A 26,985-nucleotide genomic window follows, 5' to 3' on the forward strand; every position below is an offset into this window, starting at 1 on the left:
TAGCATGTCCATGGCTACAGCCTGCCCCACCAAAATCACGCACCCACTGTTGCCTGGGGCTGCAATGGTGCAAAAACGTGGTTAAAAAGCATGGATCCACAGGGATTCTCAGGATCCTTGCATTGGGTCACCCCAAATTCACCATCAGATCACATAGCATGTCCATGGCTACAGCCTGCACCAAAAAAATCATGCACCCACTGTTGCCTGGGGCTGCAATGGTGCAAAAACGTGGTTACAAAGCATGGATCCACAGGAATTCTCAGGATTTTGGCATTGGGTCACCCCAAATTCACCATCAGATCACATGTCTGTGGCCACAGCATGAAGCCCAAAAATGATACATCCACTGTTTCATTCAGAATGTTTTTTCCCTTGTTTTCCTCCTCTAAAAACAATGTGCGTGTTATGGTCAGGTGCGTGTTATAGAGCGAAAAATACGGTAATTTGATACTAGATGGATTTAAAAGGGTAGCTTTGGATTTCTGCTAGAGATTTGATTATTGTCATTGACCCACAGAGCTTTTTAAAGATAAAGTACTATGAATGTTGAGATTTTCATATATGTGTTATATTCTTAACCGATAACATAAAAACAAAGAGGATGCACAACAAAACTGTTCAATGTAATGAACTAAAAATATATCAATACATTTATAGTAATTGGAGATTTTCAAAGTCACATGAAAATTGTCAAAAGAGCATACTTTTGCTCAAGCAACAAGGACCACCAGCCTTCTACAGCAGATTGTGGGAGTACACAGGAAGTGCAAAGGTGAGGAAGAGAAAGTCCCATTCCCTAAGTGAAGTCCGTTCCACTCATGGAAATCCCATCAGATGTCAAGGAAATAAGCAACTACCTGACTTTTAGAAGACATCTGAAGGCAGCCCTGTTTAGGGAAGTTTTTAATGTTTGACCTTTTATTGTTTTTAATAACCTTTTGGAAGCCGCCCAGAGTGGCTGGGAACGCCTGACCAAATGGGTGGGGTATAAGTAATAAATTAAATATTTATTATTATTATTATTATTATTATTATTATTATTATTATTATTATTATTGACAAAACTGGATGTCCAAATGGAAATTAATATTAACTTCAATTTTATCAAGCATTACACAAAAGGAATTATGACAACTTTGGCAGTGTGTATCTCAAATGATTCCGAAGCACACAGTTGCCTTACTATACAAAATTGAGCAGTATTCACAACTTACAATAGTTATACTTCTTCTAAAGCTAATAGGCTAGAATTCTCAATCCTCTGTCTTGCATTTTTGTTAGATACTTTGTTACCCTAACAAGGAGGCTTCAAGCCAGGTGGCAAACCATATAGAACACAGCCAAAATTTAATAAAATTACACAGAAGGCTATCACCCCTCTATCTATGTGCTTATGCATGGTGAAGAAGAGAAGGCAACTGAACTGACTACTTAGATCAGTTACTGAAATGAAGTTGAACTAGTGAATAAAATATGTCCTTATTATGCTGGATTTCACTAGTCAAAGATTACCGCTCTGAGCAAGGTAGTCTGTTTAACTTCAAGAATGGCTCTGCATATATCACACCTGTCTGGAGTTACAGTAATGTGTTTCTAGAAGGCACAGACCAGGTTTCAACATCTGGAAGCAGACCATTAAGAAAAAAATAATTACCGAAATTACCATGAAGGGAGACATATTTGTTAACAATGATAAACTTGAAAACCACTGAGGAAACCATGGTAGTTCTGAAACTATTGTGAGTGGGAGGAGAAAACACACTAGGAACTGTGGGTACTGCCGTAAAGCCATGCTGGGGGGGCAGATAGGAGGAATGAGGTCAGGGCATATTAAGTGTCTGCTAATGAGTGTACTTTGTTGTGAAAGGAACTGGCAGTTGATGGTTATGATGGTGGTGCTATCAGTTTCCCCTCTGGAGCCATGAGACCTCTCAAAAACCAAGTTGGGAGATAAGTGGGTGTGGAAATTCTGAAAGCTGAGAATATCTGCTGCACAATGAACTTGTAAGCAATACCTACCCTTGTTTCATCTTTGCAGTCTAGTCAAATATTTACAGGTTAGTTTTGTCAATGCATTAGTTAAGCTATTTGATTCTGCCTTCAATAGCTCACCCTTAAGGCTATATGAAAGCTCTCTGTAGGGAATCATCTTGATACAGAAACTAGCTTTGACAGGACTATATTTGATACTTCAACTGTCATGCCACATTTCAAATCAAAAGGAAGTCACAAGGTACTGTAGGATTTACATTATATCAAACAGACTCTGCCTTAAGAGTTCCGAAACAAATAGCCCTTACTTTAAGCAAGTATTTCCTTTTGAAGGACCATTTCATGTCCAAAAAAAGAGACAGCAATTTCAAACATTGTAAGTTCCCTTGTTTGGGAAGCATTGACCTGGAAGTTTTTGTTCTTCTTAGCTAAATGCCAACAGTTCTTAAATTTTCAGATAGTTTAGTGTTTTTCTTTTTTACAGAACTAGCGCCTTCAGTCTTTCTGAAAAGCAGTAAGATAGCGTGAATGGCTTGTATCAAACTAAGTTTGACTCAGTGTAAAACTACCAAAATTAATAAACCCAAGTTAGTCACATTCATTAATTTCAGTGGGTGGGATTCACCTAAACAGTCCTGGTTAGAAGTCCTACACAAGGATTTCAACTTGCACAATGGGTTTCCCCCTATTCTCACCCTCCTCCTCCCAAAGCTGCCTGAGCAGGTCGGAAGAATCCCCAGAACAGTGTGCAGGGAGAGGAGAGGTGAGATCATTCTATCTGGCAAGCTGCAATGCTTGCAACAAATGGAAAAACTGAAAATTGCAATGTTGAATAGGTCTGCTCTAAGGAAGACCACCACCCAATCACCCAGTTATCTTGATAAAATTACATTATTTTATGTAACTTCTCTTGTAAAATAATAAGTAGGCTTGAGCTAATGTTCTAGTTGCAGAGAGCAAGGTATTTTCTATTTGAGTCCAGAAGATAAAAGCAGACCCAGACTTAGTCTGAGCAGTCTTCATAATTATTTATTTTGCATTTAATGCATTACTCTTATATGGAATGTATTCATTTGAAACTTAACTTGTCAGTGCATCTCTTTCAACCTTAGGTTGAGGCTGGTAGGGGGAAAGACCACAGAGATCTCAAGTGTAGGGCTGGGCAAGGTACTACTCCCAGACAGGGAAACTAGGGCTTTCTTCTTATATCAAATACAAAAATGAGCATCCAGCAACCAAGCTGGCTGTCAGGCACTTTGGAAACACTGAAAAAGGGACTTTGAAAGGTAGGCAAGGCAATGCACCTATCAATCATCTAAAATCATAATGATGTCAGCTGACTCACAAGTGAGTTGTCCAAAAGGCTTGTCTGCAGGGGTGGAGACAGTTAAGAATCTGACCTGCTGAGCCAAAAAGATTCCCCATCCCTGCTAATAAGGTAATGTGGCAACCCATCTAAAACCAAAAACACACCACCAGGGAAAAACATTTAGTCCAACATACTCCCTACTGTGCTTGTCTTCTACTGGTAGGAAGATTACACATGAGCACATGCGTGTTCAAAACATTATGGCACATAATGAGCTGAGAGAGTTCCAGGAATGATCAGATCTATAGTCAATCAGGGGTCAAGACAAGGTAAACAGGAGTGAGATAGACTGAACCAGAAGGAAAGCTGTCCAGAGACCTCTATTGTGAGCTGTTGAACAGCCAACTCACCCCCTTCCTACTTACCAGATGCACTTGGGAAAGCCTCCTATTGAGTAGGCTCCTCCTGCTCAGTAGACCCCTGCTTTCCTTAAAGCCAGGCAAGCATTTCTCATCCATTATCTGTCTCACACCAGGTCTGCCTCTGTCTTAGCTACTGGGGGCTACAGGGAAGAGGGAGAAGCTCGATCCATGGTGTGGTGTAGGGAATTAGACTGATGAGTTAGACTGCTTAACAGATTTTTCAAGGCATTCCATGAGGACAAAATTTCTTGGACAAAATGCCTCCAGTGTCTAGGTCAGACTAACTCTTGACAATATGTTTACATACACCAACTCTAGTCTGACTCATGTTTTACTTTTATTCAGGATCCATACAATACTTCCTTGCAGCCCTGTTTAGGGAAGTTTTTAACGTTTGGTGTTTTGTTGCTTTTTTACATATTCTGTTGGGAGCTGCCCAGAGTTGCTGGAGAAACCCGGGGAGATGGGCAGGGTATAAATAATAATTATTATTATTTCTGTATCAGGTTACGAATCACTCACTTCTACTTCAAAGCTATTTGCATCTGTTCACTATTTCAGATGCACTGTAGGAAACAATCCCTTATGCTAAATCTTCCAGCAAGTTTTATATTAAGCTTTCAGCCTCCATTTATAATGGATTCTACATAAGCATTCCCAAGTCTAGACTAAAATCAAAGTTCTAATGCGAACACATCCCAAGCACTCAGAATACTCAGCTTTATTTATCTTTCTGATGTATGACCATCTATTCTCTAATCATCCAGCTCTAAGCATATGGAAACAAGCTGTTCTATAAACCATTTGTGGGCAGACGTCTAAGAGAGTTTGACTCTCTGTATCAACTTTCATTTTAAAGTAACATCTTTTATATCTTGCTTATTGATATCAACATGGCCCTTCCATGTTACTAGGGTCTAATTTGGATTTTGACCTACTGAGGCTGCTTTCTGGGCCAGATTCAACCAAGTTGTTGCCCTAGCAGAAGCCAGCAAATAAGCCCCCCTGAACCCTCCCCAAATGTGTTCACTCTTAGTTTCTTCCTACCTTCAGTCAGATAGCCACCAAGCACTTCAAAACCAAACTAAGAATTCAAAGTTAGTTGTAAAAGCCACATAAGTTCATTTATATTATTGTTACCAAGCACTCTGAACACTCAAACTTGACTGCTCAATCTATTGTTTAAACCCACACTATCATCTATATTGTTGCATGAGAGTATGGATGTAGATCACTCATGAAGATTAGCATAAACAACTCGAGTGCTAGAATATTGTCTGGCTAGCTCAAGTAATAGTCAGCTTTTCACAAGAACATCTAAATGTACTGATTTTCAGTACAAATATGTGCTGGAACGAAACCTTCACTGTGATATCTGTGCTGCCAATCTCTTTCAGATTATCATTGCTTTATTCACCACCATCACCACTTAGGTGCTTTCCCAATGGAGCAATTGACAACAACAAATGTATTTTGTTTCATTATTTAGCCATACATCATGGCACAATCTTATTCTGAAAATTTGCCAGTTAAGGATCTATAAGATTCAGCAGAAGACTTGCTATATTGGTAGAATACCAGGTATGATACTGCCATGACAGATTCACCCATTTATCCGGCATCTTCCACCAGTATAATATCTAAAGCAGAACACATGCTGTATCCTATATACGTTCCAACAGTGGAACTTCATATCAGCCCCAGACCAAGTGCCAAGAAATTTCTCTCATTGACTTCAATGGGGGGGGGGTTGTTAAAAATTGCTGCCTCTCTACTGAAAACCACCCTACCCATGTCCCACAACAGAGTGTAACATATGGTATAACGGTAAAGGACCCTGGATGGTTAAGTCCAGTCAAAATCGACTATTGCGTGTGGTGCTCATTTCTGCTTTCAAGCCAAGGGAGCCACCATTTGTCTGCAGACAGCTTTCTGGGTCATGTGGCCAGCTTGACTAAACCGCTTCTGGCGCACAGGACACTGCGACAGAGCACACAGAAGCATCATTTACCATCCTGCTGTAGCAGTACCTATTTATCAGGGAAGTTCCCTTTTCAGGGAAGTTTTTAATGTGTGACATTTTACCGTATTTTTAATCTTTGTTGGAAGCCGCCCAAAGTGGCTGGGGAAACCCAGCCAGATGGGTGGGGTACAAATAATAAATTATTATTATTAAATTATTATCATCTATTCACGCGGGTATGCTAGGTTGGCAGGAGCTAGGAAAAAGCAACAAGAGCTCACCCTATCACACAGATTCAAACTGCTGACCTCACGATCCATAAGCCCACCTGTGTCTCATAACATATGGTGTAACTCAATGCCAAACCACAGCATATCATCACCAATATATTCACCACACGCAGGGAGACCACAACTCAAGGTAACAGGGCATGCTACATACTGCTACATTTCTCTGGTCCCACGCCAGGTATATTATATTTAGAATCCAGATACAAATATCCAACAGCAAACCTCACTCCAACAATGAGGGTGCCAGGATGGAGCACCCCATACAGGTAAGCAAGAGATCAGGGGCAACCATGACACAATGCAGAATTGCTCCAAATGCTTCCCTTGTCTCCCATCCCTACATCAGCCATACATGAACACTGTGTCTTCCCTGAACCGCATTGTTGTTAACAGTAAAATGTACTTTCAGCAGAAAGTAATACTTTCCACATTAAGGTGAAGCACTCATCCCAAGACTGCAGGTAAGCTATTAGCAAAGGCCAAGCACTCAAATTCAACTACTGCTATTGAACCCCATTATCCCTAATGCATTGCAAGAGCATACTCAGACTTCCACCGCAACCCCCAAGGATGAAAAAGGGGTGTGTACTCACAGTCACTGCAGGAGGAACACATGAGCACTTGGGTGGTACCACTCTCCCTTGTCTCTTTCTGCCTTTCTACCTATTCTGCATCCAGATTCAGCTATAATCCAGCTGCTGCCTACTACTCATTACTCTTGGTCTCCTCAGGCTGACTGTTCCGCAGCTACCACTGTAAGCTCCATGGCAGACAGTTTTGCAACAAGTGAAGATACTCCTAACATGAAGCAGGTATGGCTGGTGCAAAGAACAGGACAAGCACCCTGCTGGAGTGGCATCTTGCCAATCCCAAATGTTTGCCTTTTCCTTGCAGGATTTACTGAGTTCTACTCCACCCCAGATGCTGATCAATCAGGGCTATAACTGCCACATGTGTTGTTTCCTTATTCCCAGAGATTGATAGATAAGGATTGCTTTCCCACACTCTAGCATGATCTGGCTTCAGCTGGCCTCAGGATGGAAATCACAGAGGCTGAGAGCTTGAAGGGTTTAGGAGTGGCCCTTCACACCTGTTCAGTCAAGGATCCTTTACCATGAGGTTAGAATGCCTCTTAGGATGTACAGCAGGGAATGAAAATAAAAGCAGGCAGTGAGCCCTGCACAGTGCTATCCAGTAGAACCAACCTATCAGGCAAAATAGCAGGGTATGTAATGGATTGATCACATAGGTTGCCAGGAGTGAGGCAAACGAAAAGGACTGTTGGCCCATACACAGGCTGAGTTATTGGTACCATGCAGCACTCTTCTGATTAGCTCAGGTGTGCCTGGTATGGAGTAATACTCAGATTAAAACTTGGGTCCCTTGCATGTAAAATGTGAGCTGTTTCACCCAGCTAGGATTCCTTCTGCATTCCTGGCATCTATGCAGGTGTTGAGGTTGGCAGAAGAGAAGACAAATGGCTCATTATGTGCTTGATTGTTGTCAGCTGTTATAGTATATGGTTTCAGGCACTGCTCCATGGTGTTTGCAGCATGACTTCAAGTCCTGAAATCACATTCTCTTTTGCCTGACATGACTTTAACCAGGCATACAAAAGGGGGGGGGGCTACATTTGCCCTTTTTTCTGGTGGACCTGAAACTGCCACGTCCTGCTTCCCAGTCCAATATTGTATACAGTGAGCCTCTGGAGGTTGATGCTGTCAATGCCTTTTGCTGCATGTGCTGACCCCTGGGCTGTGGGGCAAGAGTCTTTGTGTCACCAGATGATATTGAACCTTTATCCCAGTAGGGCTGCATGTACTCTCTGCCCATATAGCTATGATGGTAACATACTGTGCAAGCTTTCCTTCTTCCATTGAGACTGTATGTTGTGCTCATACAATAGTAGGTGTACGACACAAAGGGATTTGAACCCCTGGCCTGTAGGTATGTCATTGCATGCTGTGCCTGGAGCTGATGGAGATGCAATTGGGGTTGTGCTCCTCTCATGCATTAATTGTCAATATCTGTACAGGTGCAGGGGAGGCCAGCTCACAACAGAATGACTATGTGAAGCTCTACCTTGGGCCTCCAAAACAAACCCTAGACAGGGGAAGCATGTGGGCATTGTCACTGGAACAGTTTCCCCATGGTAGTGTGATGGGGGCAGTAATCTAACAACATCTGGGAACTCAGTCTTTTAGACTTCAGAGAGGCTTCAGTGTTGGCTTAACTAAAACACACACACACAAACATGCTAACATGTAACACAGGACAAAACAAAGCAATGAAAAGACACCGCAAGAAGAGTGAAGACTATAAAGAATAACACACAAAATTCTGAGTGCCAACTTGCAGAAATGTGAGTTTATGCCTTTTTAAAAAAAGCAAGAACTGTAAAATGGAATTCTCACTTTGGATAATAATTTCTGCCATTTTTGAATTAGTACATCATTTATTTATTTTTAATAGTGGAACTAGAGTAAAGTAATAACATTTATTTGATAACACTAATCTGGAAACATTGCCCAACTGCATGAAAACATATTCTGCACTAGGATTTATACCAAGCATATATCTTATAGCAAGCATATAGTTTAATCATGCATAGACTATGTATTTGAAACATTAAAAAATCAAAACTGCATCTTTCATATGAAATTTTAGTCAAAAAAAATTAAAAGTGATTTTGATTGTTTCATTCTTCACATATGTGGGGAAATGCTCTTTTAAAAACATGGCTTTGCAATGACTGCTTTAAAAGCAAAAAGGAACACATCAGAAACCAACCTCTCATTTAAACATTACTAGCAGAAAAAAAGGTTCTGGATTGGTATACCACTCTTATACCACTCTTTTTCTCCAATCCACCAAATATGAAACAACCTACTTCATGTTAAAGCATGCTTGTACTAAAGGATGCCAGCAGTCAACATTACAGAAATGATTCAACAGAAATGGATTCCTGACTACTGTTCTCTAATATCATATTTAATTTTAATGATTTCTTTTTTAAAGAAAGAAGTGTGTACTAGGCAAATTTTATTCAATGCCTGGCAATGTACATTTCTATGAACTCTTACATAATTACAGACCTAGATCATCATCAGCTTAGATTCATGCCTGCAAAATTTCATTTTATAATCACGGCAAAGGAATAACAATGCCTGCTATAAATATGCAGGGATATTTTTTTCATTTACTCTTCTCAGCTACATAAATAAGATCTCTAGCTATTCCACTATCAGAATACACAGTACAAGTCAAGCAAAACAAAAGCTCAAAAAATAGCTTACAAATTACTTTAACTGGCATTTTAATACAATAAGAGCTTTAAAGATGAAAACCATTAATAAACTTTCACCTACAAGAATTCTTCCGATTATTCTCAGTGGTTCCTGGAGAAGACATGGCAGAGATAAACAGGCAAGTAAACAGAAGCACAGTGCTGATCAAGTGAAACCTCCAATTACTAAGCAGCTCTAGTGATGTACATCTTTCCCGTCGTAAAAGAATGATACTACACATCCATTCCCCCACTCGAGAACTACACAGGACAGACCACATCAATTGGTCATTCACATAAAACTGAAACAAACAAGGACAAATTCTTCCACTGTTGCTCCATAAACTGAACATAAGCTGTCAGATGTGGTATTCCAGAATGCATGCCTATATCTGGGAGCTACCACATGCCGTTTGAAAAAGGGGTGGTAAGTGGTCATAAGGAATACACTAACAGCTAATACTTGATTGTCTAACAAAATGCAATACATTATTCAATTAAGCCACTGATGAACAGATTTCAGTTTAAATAGGAACAGTTTATTTGGCTCTCCCCTCCCAAAATTACCAATTATGATTGTGTTTAATAACCCTTCAGAACAGATTATGTACTAGTCTTGCTAGAAATTTTTCCCCTTTTGCATGTGTGTGGTGTGCGCACACACGTGCATATATACAGAGAGAGAGAGAGTCTGAACTTGAAAACACTGTGCTAATGTGCGATACACACATCACACAAATTATTCAATCACAGCTTATTATGATTTGCTCTGTTAAGCCAAATACTCATTAACATTCCTGTGCCTGATAATCTCAACAATGTGAGTTTTCACAATTTAGAAATGCTTTCTCAAGCAAAAAACAAAAAACTTGATTTAAATGCAAGCATACAGTTAAACCTGTTTGTGCACAGTGGGAGAAAAAAGGGGGGTGCAAAGTGTTCTCTCCCAGATTTTAACTGCTCTTTTTATACCTTATCCAGTTGTACATTCTGAGCTACCCAGTATTATACATGCAACATTGTAATTGTGGGAGCATCATACGTTTACACGGGAGCATTATGTTCCCTCTTTTTGCACTATTTCAAGGCTGCAATTTGAAGCTAGTTTCATTAACAGAAACATCACCTGCATACCCTCCCTCGTCATTATCTGCTCAACAGGCAACAGTAAGGAATACACTGCGTATCTCAGTAAAGACATACGGAATAATTCAACATCATGCTATGCCAATTGTTCTGTCAGGGCATGCATTTCTACTTGCCATATGGAATAGCACTCCCCCCCCCCACCGTTCTAGGAGTGCTCTCAACTCCCCACCCCAAAACAATTTCAAGGGGCAAAGAGGGCAAGGGGGAAGCTCCATTGTGCAACACACAAAGTTCTTGTTCAAGCTTCTACTGATGTGTCTCACTTGCTGAATCCCTGCCATACAGTATATAACTTGCAAAGTTCAGAAAGAAGTTAACATTAAAATTGTCATTAAAATTATCCAAGATATCCCTACCTCCCACCACCAACCTAGAAAAAACCCCACTAGAAGTACAGTTGAAGGCTCATATCACTAGAAATGGAGGATATAAAACAGAACTAATCAATTCATATATATCTCAAGGCAATTATATCGGATCTTACAGCCACTGAGACCATATAACACTGGTCCTGAAAGACCTACATTGGCTCCCAGTATGTTTCAGAGCACAATTCAAAGCGCTGATGCGAACCTTTAAAGCACTAAACGGCCTCAACCCAGTATACCTGAAGGAGTGTCTCCACCCCCATCGTTCAGCGCAGACACTGAGGTCCAGCACTGAGGGCCTTCTGGCGGTTCCCTCTCTGCGAGAAGTGAGGTTACAGGGAACCAGGCAGAGGACCTTCTCAGTAGTGGCACCTGCCCCGTGGAACGCCCTCCCATCAGATGTCAGAGAAATAAACAACTATCCGACTTTTAGAAGACATCTGAAGGCAGCCCTGTTTAGGGAAGTTTTTAATGTTTGAAGTTTTTTTCTGTTTTTAATGTTCTGTTTAAATCCGTCCAGTGTGGCTGGGGAAACCCAGCCCGATAGGCAGGGTAGAAATATGCAAAATATTGGAAGACACAAGATCTACCCACTCTGGAAGAATGGCAGATGAAGATGATTGACTGTATGGGACTGGCAGAAATGACTGGCAGAATTCAAGACCAGGGAAAAGAGTCGGCGGAAGAGGACTGGAGGAAATTCAAAGATTACTTGCAGAAATATTGTAAAATTAACGAATGTTAGAAAGTTGTTGGACAGAAATCAAGTGGTTTCCAGCTGTAATGTAAAAGTGGAGTAATAAGTTAAAATAAGTCATAATAAGTTACAATAAGGATTTGCTGAATTAAGATTTGAACTGGAATACAAAAGGGGGAGGTGAGAGGAGGTCCAAGAAACAAGGTAATAGAAATAAGTATTGGAAATTATATGTGTTTTGTTTTTGTTTTTTAATTGTGTAATTGTGTACTTTTGTTTTTTGTATTAAATTGGAAACTCTAATAAACATTTATTTTTTTTAAAAAAAGATAGGCAGGGTAGAAATAATAAATTATTATCACCACCATTATCAAGTGTTTCCTCTTACCACAAGCTTTTACTGAGAGTTTTAATTAACATTTTAGTTTATTAATCAGCAGGTGGCAATTTTAATCAGTAAAACACAGGGATTGTGGTTTATTTTGCTCCAACCAGGATCAATAAGCCAAGAACATAGCTGCGCTACAGATCATGGTTTGTCAGGAGCACAACAAACTAAGATCCTTGGTTCAGATGTAGCACTAAGTCAGGGATAATAATTTGTTCCCTTCCAGCATGAGTAGAAAAAAGAGAAGTATGTACAATTCACTAACGTACAGTAAGCCAATGATTTATGGCTTACAGTGACATGCAAATGTAGCCAATATATTTGCAGCATGGTTAACAACCTCAATCTAGTCTAGTGATGTTTAACCCTGCGCAGTATCAGTAACACAAACAAATACAGCATCATGTAATTTCCTTGCCAGTATTGTACTTTCTATGGGGGGGGGATGAGTGGCAGCCATGTTGCAAATAAAACCTTTAATTATATCCAAGTATTCATAGAAAATGGTTAGGACTTCTCAGATACATCTACTCCCTCATAGACAATTCTGGATCACATCACTATTTAAGACATGTTTCAAGACCAGTTCTCATCTCCACATGAAACTGTTAGAAAGTATTGAAAACTTTATTACAATTTTTTTCAAAAGATCTGAAGGGGGGGGAGGCAGATTTCAGCTGGCATTGCCTATTCTATCTGTAGCTGAAACTCATACAGTGGTGCCCCGCAAGACGAACGCCTCGCAAGACGGAAAACCCGCTAGACGAAAGGGTTTTCCGTTTTGGAGGCGCTTCGCAAAACGAATTTCCCTATGGGCTTGCTTCGCAAGACAAAAATGTCTTGCGAGTTCCTGCGGGGTTTCCCCCCCCCTTTCCTAAGCCCTAAGCCACTTATCAGCTGATCCGCTGATAAGCCGCTTATCAGCTGATCCGCTAAAAGCCGCTAAACCGCTAATAGCGCTAATCCGCTAAGCTGTCAATGGGCTTGCTTCGCAAGACGAAAAAACCGCTATACAAAGAGCCTCACGGAACGGATTAATTTCGTCTTGCGAGGCACCACTGTATTGCAATTTAGAACAAAGAAATAATCAAGTATGCTTTACACCTGAAATGGAAGTGTCCACTTGAATACATACATTTGGAAATCACTGACATTTTATGGCAGTCAAAATTAGTTTTTCAAGGATTACAATAATTGCTTCACGGGAGAAATAAAATTAACTATTATATGAAACTGGGAAGTCAGAAATATATATTTACTATTCATCATCATTGTAGTCTACAACAGAGCTTCCCAAATACACACAGTTGTACAACTTTATTAATATTAACTTTAATTGCTAACCCTTTCTATATCAAATGATCTAAGAGCAAGTTATAATCCATAAAATAACATAAATGACAAAAATCAATACGGTCGTAAATATAAATTAAATATAAATTAATCCTTGGAATATCGAAAGCAACCAGTTCCTCCAATTTCTATATTGAGTTTTAACATATGCCAGTGACGCCATTCTCCTCTTGTCAGGGACTGGTACATTCAGACAGCAACCAGGACATCCCAGAAGACATGCAAGGCACTGAGCAGTCGTACCTCGGAAGCCGAATGGAATCCATTCCAGAAGTTCGTTCGACTTCCAGAACGTACGGAAACCAAGGCGCAGCTTACAATTGGCTGCAGGAACCTCCTGCAGCCAACCAGAAGCTGCAGAACATACATTGGATGTTCGGGTTCCAAAGAACGTTCGCAAACCGGAACACTCAGTCAAGGAGTGTCAAGGAGTTCAAAATTCAGGCTCACTGTTTATTAACTTTACTACCAGCATATCAGCACAACAGAGCATTACTTATTTACTTCAACAAGAAACATATATAGCCAGGAAGACAGAGTAAGATGCTTGTTTGCATTATGGTAGCTAAAGCTGATCTGCAGAACAGGTCTGCCAGAAGTTAAGCAGTGCAATACAGAAACAAAAGTGAAATAGATATCTTTTGTTACATTTGATTTTGTAAAAGTTGTCCTAAGGGGTAGGGGGAGGATTTGAATTACCTTTGAAGATCTCAAGTTCTTTCCTGTAAAAGGGGGGAAGGAAACAAAACAAAATGCATGATCACAAGTTTAGATGCACAAAACTTTTTGTCAGCAACAGGAAAAGAATATAAGGTTGTGTGATTTTTATAAATACAGTGGTACCTCGGGATGCGAACGGAATCTGTTCCGGAGCCCCGTTCGCATCCTGAAGCGAACGTAACCCATGTCCACGCGTCACGTTTTGGAGCTTCTGCGCATGACACATTCATCCCAAGGTATGACTGTATGTTAAGTATATAAGACTGCTTCTCATAATCAGGGTGTATAAAACAGCATTATTATACACAATAAATTCATCTCAAGTCAATCAACAGTTGATATATTTTATTCCCACTGACTGCAAAAACAGCTTTGAATGAACAGTATAACCAATTAATCTGTGCAAGAATTTAAAAGCAAGTAATTTGAAATAGTTTAAGTATCTTTATCAAGTTCTAAAAAGTGCTTTCAATTATTGGCATTATTAATTCGGATACAACGGAAGTCATATATCCAATCATATTAATAAAATAAGTATAAAGACTACTCTAAATGAACTTCAGAGTTGAAGGATTTAGTGTAATTCTACATTTTAGCATTTATTACTTGTAGAAAATTGTATGCATGATAAAACTGTAACAGAAATTGCTTGAGGGAAAGATGAAGTTCTATAATATAAAGAACGGTAAAATACACAGTATCTTGAAGCCAAATGTACCTGGATGGCTACATTCAGAGAGATGGAGAAGCAATAGTCTATAAGGGTGCTGATTTCTACAAACATCTACCAAAGAAATCATTCTTCTCAAACCAAGATCAATATTAGCAATGCTTAATCAAGGACACAGTGCTCATTTCTACATAATAAGGTAAACCTTTTCCAGTGCACCCTTTCTGATTAACTGTAAATAATTCCAGCCTGCTTCAAGTCAATACATAACATACAACATTCTTTGACAGAAGTAATCTGGGGAGCACCCATTCTTTCAAGAGAAATCTCAAAGGAGTTACTGGCAATTAGATTATATAAAAAAACAAGGCTGTTTCTTTCAACAAGCTGGAATTCCTATATTTAGTGCAACACTGAAAACTAGCATATATTGACTCTGGAGCAATGTCAAATCATGAATGTTGCCAATAGGCACAGCTGGCATTAGCAAATGTCATCTTCAGGGGAATGGTAGTTTTTTAAGCAAGGAAAAAAGGTTCAAGTCAGAAATGAATATTGAAATGAATTTAGCTATGTAGTATATTTAAATTCTTTTGTTTCACATGTACAGTTAATATAACAGGACAGAGGAACAGTGATAGGTGGTTTGGATTTAGGGGGACTCAGGTTCTAAACCCTGATTATTCACAAAGGAAATGCATTAAGTATCTCTCAACCTAATCATAGTATTGTGGTGAAGGTTGGATGAAAGTCCAATATAAATCACTCTTAGGCGGGGAATTAGGTCCCTTGAACTCATGTGTGGCTTCAAGGACACTTACTTTCTCCTTGCCTTGAGCACTTCTGCTAAGGATAGCTTCTCTCCTTTGGGTAACTCACATGGATAATGAACACCAGATAAGGATTATATACTCCTGCTCAGTCACCCTAAACTGGTGCTGCTACCTTTCAATTTCTTTAAATAACATACATTCTCCTGAGTAGAGGGATGGGCTCTCCTCATGCCCACAGCCTGCTGATTAACAAGGACAAATTTTAATCAGTTATGCCACCTCAAATTTATTATGGCATAACTTTTTGTACACCACTTCATCATGTGCATGGAATAGCACAAAATTCTCTTTGGTTTTTGCTGCAACAGACTAACATGCATACCCCTCTGGAAATGGTGAAACTACAGTTTCCCTGCAATGTTCAAACCTGAAAACTGTGATTTAAGCACACCGTACCAACTAGGATTGATCATGGTTCGTATGCAGTACTTGGCAGACTTTGGACTTTAGGGAATGCTTATATCAGTTTCCTAATGTAGACTTTATAGCGAAACTGTGGTTTAACAAACCATAAGGTTTTCTTGCAGATGGTGCATAAGGAGGTGGTAGCCTGTGAATTTATCCCTGCTAGAAGGGGAAACTAGAGTTTGTTGAGTTGAGAATGTTACACCTGAACTGGGTAGGTGAGTCACCTTAGAAAAAAGCCTCATTTGTCTGGTATCTGAATAGGTGCTGCAATGTGGGATAGAAAGCAACTACATCTTCCTCTGTTATAATACAAGCATCTCAAGAAACATTCTAAAAGGGAAGATTTGTGTATACTATATTCTTTCTTGAATGGCAGTTGTTAATAACATTCTGACAATAATGTATCCCATTAATTGAGTTCTCTCTCTCAAATTATTAGAACAGAAATTGGTTGGTAAGTCTTTGACAATAAAAGGCCTTCCTTGTTCTGTACAGTAGTACCTCGGTTTAAGAACAGCCCTGTTTATGAACTATTTGGTTTACAAACTCCGCAAAACCGGAAGTAGTATCCCAGTTTGCGAACTTTACCTCAGTCTAAGAACGGAATCCAAACAGTGGAAGGGCACTGGTGGTGGGAGGCCTCATTAGGGAAAGCGCGCCTTGGTTTAAGAATGGTTTCGGTTTAAGAACGGGCTTCCGGAATGGATTAAGTTTGTAAACCAAGGTACCACTGTATAAGTAATTTTTCACTCTGTTATCCTCCAATTTTGTTCATCTGGTTGCATCTTTAGATTTTTTCCTCCAAAAGAGTTCACCATCTTACTTGGTGTAAATTTAATGCATAATTCCAGCTCTTTTCTTCAAGGGTATAAACCCTACGATGCAAATCACCTCACTAATATGTCTCCAGAGTATGTCAAAATATGTCCTTTAGAAATCAAATAGCTTGGCTGCAATTCTAAATCCAACTGGCCTGCTAATTAAATCAAACCAGACTAAGTCATGATCACTTGATCCAAGTTTATTCCTAACACCATTTATCTTATCCTCACTATATGTCAGCAGCAAACCAGACACTACCTTTTCTTCCAAGAGGTGAGTGACAACTTGATGAACCAATTTATCATTTAGCTCACCCAGAAATAGCTGGTCCCTGCCATTGCTAGAAGCATTTATTTTTTCATCTGTTACCAAAGAAATGGAGTCCACAATTACTATGCAATGCCCTTTACTATGAATCAGAGCAATGTTGACAGAAGATGACTAATAAGGCAGATCAAGTCACTGCAATTAGTAGAAGACTGAAGGCCTAAAATACCCAAAGTGAAACTTTTTCTAGCACATATTCAGCACAATCTTAAGCATGCTTACTCCATTCCACATTCAATGGGGCATGAAACTACAACCTGAATTTGAAAGCCAACTGCAAGCAGATAATTCCTTTCCATGAAGGATTCTGGGACCTCAAGTTTCCATTCTCAGACAAGAAGATATTTAAGATGAACATATATTTGCACAGAAAGAAGGAATTCACAGTCAATAGCACCAAAAATAAATCTTTAAAATCATAATAAACTCACCGTTTAGTCTTTTTGTAATTTTCAAGCTGTAGTACTTGCATATGCTTGTATCTTTCCAATTCACACTGTCCACAGAGGTCTTCAAGATAAAGTAAATGATTTTCCATTTCCTTAAAATTTGCTTCCAGTTGGACTGTGTAACAAGATATTCAAATATCAAAATAGGCAAACCATTAGAAACATAATTTGTGGTGATTTTAAAGAAAATTTTGCTTATCTTGGCAAACAAGTGATGTCTCAAAACTAATCACACCGACTGGGGATACGTCCAATGAGGAAAGAAGGTTCTTCTTCCCTCCTTTTCCCTTCCCACCAACACTCTCCCTCAATACTGGCCTAGGCTTCACTGAACAATCACTACATGAAAGAAGATCCATGTAGAAAAATCTAGTGACTTTATTCCATAAACTTCCTAAGGTGCAATATCCTATGGAGCACACACAGAAGGACCCAGTAGCCACCCATCACAGGGAGAAATCCCTTTCCACTCCACAACACTGATCAAGATGTTGTACGGAGAAAGAAGCAACACAGACTATCTGTGTCCACACACACACCAACAACATTAAACAAAATTTAGTGCTCCGTTATTGCCTGCCCTACTCATGTGGTTGTGAAATATGATGAGTGATCACAGGCTCTTTACAGCATACAGGTAGGTAGCCGTGTTGGTCTGCCATAGTCAAGACAAAATAAAAAAATTACTTCCAGTAGCACCTTAAAGACCAACTAAGTTAGTTCTAGGTATGAGCTTTCGTGTGCATGCACACTTCTTCAGATACACTGAAACAGAAGTCACCAGACCCTTCTATATAGTGAGAAGGTGGGGAGGGGTATTACTCAGAAGGGTGGTGGGAATGGGTGATAGGCAGATAGCTGTGATGAGCCTGTTGACGACTCTTAACGACTGCAATAGGTCTTACACGAAAAAGCAAGGGGTGAGAAGGTGAAAAATGGCTTTGTCATGTATAATGAGATAAGAATCCAATGTCTTTGTTCAGACCAGGTCTCTCCATGGTTTTAAGTTTGGTAATGAGTTGCAATTCAGCAGCGGACATAAATCCGACATCAGGAATCACAAGACAGAGAAACCAGTAGGAGAACACTTCAATCTCCCAGGACATTCTATACAAGATCTCAAAGTAGCTGTTCTATTACAAAGGAATTTCAGAAATAGACTGGAAAGAGAAGCTGCTGAATTGCAACTCATTACCAAACTTAAAACCATGGAGAGACCTGGTCTGAACAAAGACATTGGATTCTTATCTCATTATACATGACAAAGCCATTTTTCACCTTCTCACCCCTTGCTTTTTCCTGTAAGACCTATTGCAGTCGTTAAGAGTTGTCAACAGGCTCATCACAGCTATCTGCCTATCACCCAATCCCACCACCCTTCTGAGTAATACCCCTCCCCACCTTCTCACTATATAGAAGGGTCTGGTGACTTCTGTTTCAGTGTATCTGAAGAAGTGTGCAGGCACACGAAAGCTCATACCAAGAACTAACTTAGTTGGTCTTTAAGGTGCTACTGGAAGGAATTTTTTTATTTTGTCTTTACAGCATGTTACAGTTGTATGGTCTATGATGATCATCATTGTTTTTACCAACAATTTACAACTCCTGATTATTGCATTGTTTTACTTGCACAACTGTTAAACTTTATATCTATGTTAATTGTGCAATATGTTTTTGTCTATTTAAGGAACCAAGGAATCATTTAAACCCCACATACTGTTTGAGTAGGTTTTTGTACTTACAATGTAGGGTATTTGATTGTTTACATTAAACTATACCATTCAACAGGAAACAAGCAGTCTCAATAAAGGCAGGATCTTCTAAACTTGCATGCTCTACATATGCTGTGACACACACACACACAGCCCAACACACACCATGGTTAGGCTGAAAAAAACCACTTCAATAGGTTCCAATGAAATGAAATCCAATCAATTCCAAGCAAATGAAACCAGTTGGTTAGGTTGTTTTTAATCTTAGTTGCTGGGGGGAGGACACAATATTCATGGAGAGTGCAGTTTGGGGGGGGGGTTTAACCATACAAACCGCAGCTGCAGTCCCCATCAATATCACCCCAAGAAATTAAGCATAAAACTAAAATGATTTTTCCCAAGCCCAATTGTTTTTGGACGGGGTGAATAGAAGCTGGCCTTTATGTGGTATGTGCTGATGAGTCACACTGTATGCATATAATATATGCAATGGTGGGGGTGTACATGCAATATGAATTCTGGCCAAGCGAACTCTTGTTTTGGCCCCACCCACCACTGGCATGCAGTCCCAGATGATTGGCCAAGAGGGAACGTGGTCCTCAATGCTCCCCTCTTCCTCATTCTAGATAGTGATTTCTGGAAAAGTAGCAATTGAGCACCCCCTAGTGGAGACTTTACAGAACTCCAGATAGTTTACATGACCAGGTGTCCCTATTTTCTTACTACCTACAATGAACTTTACAAATGCCAAGCATCTGCCAATTTACTTTTACTCTTTTTTTTTTCAATTGTGCTTTAGAGAGCTTTCCAAATAGTAGAATAACAACTTCTCAAATACTAAAATAATGGCACCAGAGAAGATATCTTATATCATAAAAATTAACAAATGTACATTAACCCCAAGAAGGTAGCAGAAACTTGGAATCAGTGTCTTTAGGGAATACTGAATGAGAGGAAGATTAACAGACTGAAGCTTAATCCAGACAACACAGTCATGCTGTTAGTTAGGAATCTATCTGATTTGGATGGAGATATATAACCTGCTCCAGATGGGGCTGCACACTTCCTGAAGAATGAAGTAGACAGCTTGATGTAGGAGAAGTGGTTCTCCTGTATCCAATTTTAACAATAGAGGCCTATGTGGCATTTGCAGCCAAGACTAGCTCTCTACATTAGACTTCCCTTAAAGACAGTTTAGAAAATGAAATAGCGTGACCACATATTTGAATCTAACACTGAAATCAATTTGTGTCTGGACTCAATTGAAGAAGCTCATGATCTGGGACACTACTATTTAAAGAAACACCTTTGCCCACATTCATACATGGGACTAAATATAATTTTCCAAGTCTTGCTCTTTTATCTCCCAGGGTACCAGAGACAGGACCTTTCTGCAGCAACACCTCAATCATGGAACACTCTCCCTAGGGAAATCTGGCAATCCTCCTCCTTCTGTGCCTTGAAACATTCCTTAAAAGCATTATTATGAATAGTTTTAATTTTTGTATGCCAATTCTTATTATTATACCTTTAATATACCATTATTAAATTTTTAACTGTGATGTTTTAACATTTGTATATTCATAATTTTCAAGCTGCTTAGGGGAAAGCTTCCTAAAAGGTGGGACAAATCTTTAAATAAATAAAGCAGAACACACACACTTACTCAAGCTAGTGGTTGTAGATTCCAAATCTGCTAAAAAACCTGGAATTTGCTGGAGCTGTTCCTGAAGGTCTAGGAGACTGCTTCTCTTCTTCTCCCAGTGAGCAGAAAGCATCACAACTTCACTATCCACCAGCTGCAATGTTTAAAGCCAAGGATAAAACTAACATTATTAAATTTATTTTAACTCTCCAAACCTCTGATAGGGCTCATGAGTCAGCTGCCAAAGCCTTAAATAGCTACATATTTCAATTCACAATATTTTCAGTGCAAAATACAGATAAAACAGAGATTTCAAATAAAACAAAAATACTATTCAAAGTTATGCTAATGCACTATACTAAATATTTTTCCAAGTTTGCAAAAGTATTCTTCAAGACATACACCTGGCCATGGTCTCTCCAAAAGTGAATGTCATTTACTTTGAAATGCAAATTCTGATTATGATAAACTCTCAATTTAACATTAATTTTAACATGTTGCATTATGTACTCCAATATCCCATAGTCTATTCAGTCAACTCTTTATTACTGCAGGGATGGGGGACCTTTTTCAGCCTGAGGTCACATTTGCTCGCAGGCAGCCTTCACAGAGGCAGAGCCGCAAATGTGACTTTTATTCTACAGAATACTACATTCCATCCATGCAAGAGTTAAGTCTCTACACACACACACACACACACACACACACACACACACACTTACTTTTGCTTTCCATTCCAGCAAGCAAGAGTCATTATCACAGTACAAAATACAGCCAGGCAAAAGCACTTAAGGAGATGCAATGAAGGGCCAGTGAGATACATGACCCAGGGGAAGGGGGTGTGAATGTCGGGGGGGGGGCCTTCAAGAGCCACATTTGGCACCTAGGCCTGAGGGTGCCTATTAACATATTCATGTCTTTCCTTTTAACAAAGCAAACCTTTGCAGCTGTACAAGTTGAAAGACAACAATTTTTTTTGAAAAATATTGGAACAATAGATTTTAACTGAATACAACTGTAAATTCAGTTATCAAATCAAAGTTTATGCCAATTCAGCAATTATTTCTGCTACACATTTTAAAGTTTAAAGTTTTTAAAACCTTCTGCTGAAATTTCAGTTAGATATTTGGTATTCTGTAAGTATCCAAGGCATGCCACAGCTTAGAAAGCCAGCAAATCATGAACATGGAACTCCTTGACGTTGTCGTCAATACTGTAAGTTAGGTTTAATTCTATAATATATTTTGACATTTGAAGCCTAATATATTTAACAGGAATATGCCAAAGAAAAGTATATTTATGTACGGTGTATGTGTTTTACTTACAGAAACAATATATAATGAAGCACAACTAGTTTCTATTTGCAAGTAGTCAGATTGATTTGAGTTCTGATTTGATGACATGTGGCTATATTTCTATTGCTCTTAAACCAGTTCAGGAAGCAAATGTATATGAATAATTTTAATTTTGTTGGTGATCATCTTGAGTTTTGCAAAGGTTTTTAATTATTACATTAGAATCCTACCCTTCCTCCAAAGCTCCCTATTAGTATTAGTTATATGAATTTAGAAGCATGCTGAAGATTTACAGCTATGTAGCCCACATGCTCCCCAGAAATACAGACATATCAATTTGCAGGAACCTGTACAACCCCATTATTCTGTGAGTAGCATGCCACTTCAATTTCCCTGCCATGTACATTTGTGTGAACATAGCCAAGCACTTCAGTTGAACATCCATCAAAGTCAAGTGAAGAGAGAACATTTAACTCAAGTGAAGGTGTGGAAGTGCTGGATGGTTGCCTGCAATTAATAATGTACTGGATTTGGGGGGGTGAATAAACTAAGGCTCCTCTAGGTAAGGCATGCATGTTGCAAGCACGTGGTTTGTCTGGGCCAGCAGAGAGGTAGAGGTAGCTGTGTGGGTGGGTGATTTTCAGCTGACATGGATGGAGCTGCATTCTACATAAAATACCAGGTTCCCAGTTAAGTAATGCTGATCAACGTTCAGGATTCTTTCAAACAGATGTTACATGGTGAATTCTCATTTATATGAGAGAGATGTGTACCTTCCTAAATGCAAAATACCTAAACAACTGCAAAGTAGTTTTTAAACAAAATGTTTGTATGTTAGTTAGTTAATGTTTTACCTCTCCAGCTTTTGCACATTCTTTTGCTCCTCTGTGAAGAGTTGCCCAAGTATCTTCATATCTTCACAAAAGAAAACAGTGATATCATTGGACTTATACTTAAGGTTATGGCCACAAGCTCACCTAGCTGTCCTGAACTAAAGTGCTTATTTGCTGTTAGAAAATATATATATAGCTACCAAGAAAAACTACTGTTTATAATGTATTAAGTCAAACAATCTTGAACTCAAAGCACTCGGGATGTCAAGGCTTAGAAAGCAAGCACTTTTTCATAATTTTGCAGAGATTAATTGCACAGTTCTATGCACATCTATTTGGTAGCAAGTATTGTGGAGAATTCTGCAGGATTGCAGCTTAAGATCACAATATGAAAACATGTTTATATTTAAAAACTCCCGTTAGCACTGGAGCCTTATCCAGATTCACATTTCTTAAGCTCTTAGAAACCACAAGGTCTAAAACCTGGGCCAATAACACAACTTTTAAATGTAAGCCAAATTTCTTAGATAAGCAATTACCCTACACAGCTAAACAAGGCTTAGAGGGGTTCGAGACTGCTGAAGAATTGCCAGAAACAAACCACACATTCACAAATAAAACATGGAAGAATGAAAAATCCTTAATTTTCCTTAAAAACAAGGGTATGGTTTCCCTATCTTCATCTTAGCCATGCTTAACCAGGCTGCCCTACCAATAGTGTTTGTGCTCAAGCCCCACTGAACTCAATGGGACTTATGTTTTTAGAAATGCATACTAAGTTTTTTGTTCTACTTTAGCTCCATATAAATAACCAAATGCTAACCATACTAAGGTATCAATAGGATGAATGAAAACACTTTTAAAAATAATTATTTTTTTGCTACTGAATATTGAAGTAAACAAGGGGAGCAAGGCAAAGTGCTACAGTATAGTACAGTCCTTACTAACTACATCCATGCCTCTAGAAAAATAAACAAGAATTATAAATAACTGAAATTCAACAGGAGTTTAAATGACAGAATTTACCTGCTCAATAAGAGTAATCCAGCAGAAAACTCTGGTGAACACTGTATAGTCCTGTAATAAAAAATAACAGAATGTGTTAGTTAAGTGTTGAAGTCCTACAGTACTTTTCTAATTAATATTTAGATCACAAAGATACCTTTTTTACATTGCTGTTGCAAATATAAACAATTATACAACTTATACTGAAAATTTTCAAAAAAAACAACAACAGAAAATCTGCTAATATAAGCTTCTTAATGGTATTCAATAGAACAGACTACAGTATTTGTTATGCCATGTAAACGTCATGCAATAAATTGAATTTTGCTTATGCAATTTTTATAAAGCATGATTTAAGAATATCCAACAGCACCTCTGCTTGCTTATTTTAGCCTCTCTTGATTTGTCGCTCAAGGTCTTCAGCCTAAAACACACACAAAGGAAAAGCAGTGAGACTCAAAATAAGGCAATTTATTAAGGTTTATTGTTTCCCCCCTCTTCTGCATTTCTCCTGCCACCTATAAACCTCACTGGATAGATCAGTCCAGCTCCTCCACCTATTTTGATACTTCTCCAGCCCCCCATTTCTCTGGTATCATATAACTCCATGCCACTTAGTCATCTTAAACCATGGAGCAGGGAAGGACTGTAAATAATTTAAAGTAAATAAATAAAAATGCTTAACTGCCAAATAATATCACAGATAACTCAGTTCTGCCCTACCTAACATAAAGCTTGCCCCCCATCCTGGCTATGCCCATGAAAGAGGGCCTGTCACATTATATTTTTTTTAAAAAATAATTTTTATTAATTTTCAACAAACAAAAATACAAACAAAAAATATAACCTGACTTCCCCAAACCTCCCCTTCGCTGCATCCTTATTTTATCAATTTTTTTAGCATTCTTTCATCCAATTCTTAAATATAATTCTTATTAAAGTTTATCAAACTCAAATTTTACAACTGTAATTCCTTGTGTCTAATCCCTTGACATCTTAGCATTCCATAATATTACAAACGTCCTTAAGATAAATTTTAAATTTTTCCCAGTCCTCTTCCACCGACTTTCTCCTCTGGTCTCGAATTCTGCCGGTCATCTCCGCCAACCCCATAAATTCAGTCACCTTGGTCTGCCATTCTTCGGGCCTGTCACATTATAAGCTTGGTGAAAATATTCATGCTAGCCATTAGTGAATCAATCATTGTAATGTACCCAGGCACACTAATGACTCAGGCCTGGGTATACTAGCATGCATACTCCAACTTTCTCATTATACTTCAAAGTCAACAAGAACATAGCTTGATTCCACATATGAACAAGAAGAGTGGTAACTGGTGGTGCTCACTGGTTCTGGTAAGGCAGAGATCAGGAGACCAGAGGCATGGCGTGGGGGGAGTCCATGGCCCCAGGTGTAATTTTGTGAGGGGATGCAAACAGGTACCCCCACAGCAGTCCCCTTTGAGTGAGAAGCTGAGCCTGGCCGTAGCTCCACTCCTGGGTCAGGTCTGACCCAGGGGAGGAAAGCATGAGAATGGGTGGCAATGCTGCCGCCTAGCTTCCTTGGCCACGGTGCACCTTGCACCTGGCCGCAGCAGCTCCGCCACTGGGTCACGTCTGACCCAGCAACAGAGAGCTACGATGCGTCCAGCCACAGCGACTCTGTCGCCAGGTCATATCTGACCCGGCGGCAAAGAGCAAGAGAGTGGGCAGCAACAATGCCACCCACCCTTCTCAGCCGCAGAGCACCTTGCGCCCAGCCACAGCAGCTCCACTGCCAGGTCAGGCTTGATCAGGCAGCAGAGAGCAGGAGTGTAGGTGGCAATGATGCTGCCCACCCTCCTCGGCCAAAGCGCACCTTGTGCCTGGTTGCGGCAGCTCTGCCGCCGGGATAGGCCTGACCCAGTGGTGAAGAGCAGGAGGAGAGTGGGCGGCAGCTTCCCCAGCCCTATCCTTCCTCGGACTGTGGCGCCTGGTAGGGCACCCTCTGCCCCCCACAGAGGTGCACTCCCGCACCTGCCCTGGGCAGCGCAGGCATACACTCTGCCACTGCAGGAGACCAACAGTAGGTGGAACTACAGTCAATGCCTGGCAGAGCCTATTAACAATATCCTCCCCCCCCCCCCATGTGTTCCCCAAGGGCAACACTGAGACTGCAGAGGAAGAAGCTGACAGGCAGTGCTACCCCTTGGCCTGATTGGAAGTAAGAGGGAGACAGGTGGGAACGAGGACAGACTGAGACTGGTGGTGCAGTGCCCCATTCGCCCAAATGAACAGGGGCTCCCCTGGTAACATCGAAAACAGCCCTTATAAGCAGCACAATTGGAAACTAGTACTGTATCTTATATCAGCGTTTTTAAAAAGCAGGCCAATAAAATCACACGAACTGGGGACTGGAAGGTGGAGGAGTACAAAGTGTGAGTCCCAAACCTTTATCATTAACTTTTATATACTCTCTCTCTCTCTCTGTGTGTATATATATATATATATATATATATATATATATAATGCATTTTTTTAAAAAGAAAAGGGGTCCTATTGGTTGGGCTCTTGTTCCAAAACGAGCTTACCTTACAAGTAATGTACTCTGATAGTTCCAGTTACAGATAGGTAGCCGTGTTGGTCTGCCATAGTCAAAACAAAAAATTCCTTCCAGTAGCACCTTAAAGACCAACTAAGTTACAGTAGTTCTAGGTATGAGCTTTCGGTATCTGAAGAAGTGTGCATGCACACAAAAGCTCATACCTAGAACTAACTTAGTTGGTCTTTAAGGTGCTACTGGAAGGAATTTTTTGTTTTGACTATGGCAGACCAACACGGCTACCTATCTGTAACTGGAACTATGGAAGGCACCACATTGAGCCGCATGAAATGGAAGTCCATCAACCTCACCAAGAAACTTGCACAGGTACAGACTGATATCTTCTTTCTTACTAAATGCAAGAACCTGGACATTATACCCAAGGGTCTTAGAATTAAGAACCCTCTACAATCCACGTATCCCACTGAATATGCAAGAAAACTATGCAGCACTTTCTCTAAGAAGC

At 39.7% G+C, this 26,985-nt stretch overlaps 1 protein-coding gene across 2 annotated transcripts in view; it reads right to left on the minus strand.

Moving 5' to 3' along the window:
- The window catches only part of DTNBP1 (dystrobrevin binding protein 1), a 45,514-nt gene that overhangs the window by 17,519 nt on the left and 1,010 nt on the right, over positions 1-26,985 (minus strand). Inside the window, exons 2-7 of one of the 2 annotated variants that reach the window (XM_081873449.1) lie at positions 24,313-24,363; positions 23,961-24,011; positions 22,956-23,016; positions 20,828-20,960; positions 17,432-17,564; positions 13,920-13,942 (exon numbers count right to left, since the gene is read on the minus strand). In XM_081873449.1, coding sequence (XP_081729575.1) covers positions 13,920-13,942; positions 17,432-17,564; positions 20,828-20,960; positions 22,956-23,016; positions 23,961-24,011; positions 24,313-24,363 — 452 coding nt within the window. Of the gene's footprint in view, positions 1-13,919; positions 13,943-17,431; positions 17,565-20,827; positions 20,961-22,955; positions 23,017-23,960; positions 24,012-24,312; positions 24,364-26,985 lie in introns of those variants that run through there. The other variant, XM_081873450.1, reaches the window with a different exon arrangement.

This window comes from Podarcis erhardii (genome assembly GCF_964252035.2).
Source record: "Podarcis erhardii genome assembly, chromosome: 8".
In the NCBI taxonomy this organism is placed as follows: Eukaryota; Metazoa; Chordata; class Lepidosauria; order Squamata; family Lacertidae; genus Podarcis; species Podarcis erhardii.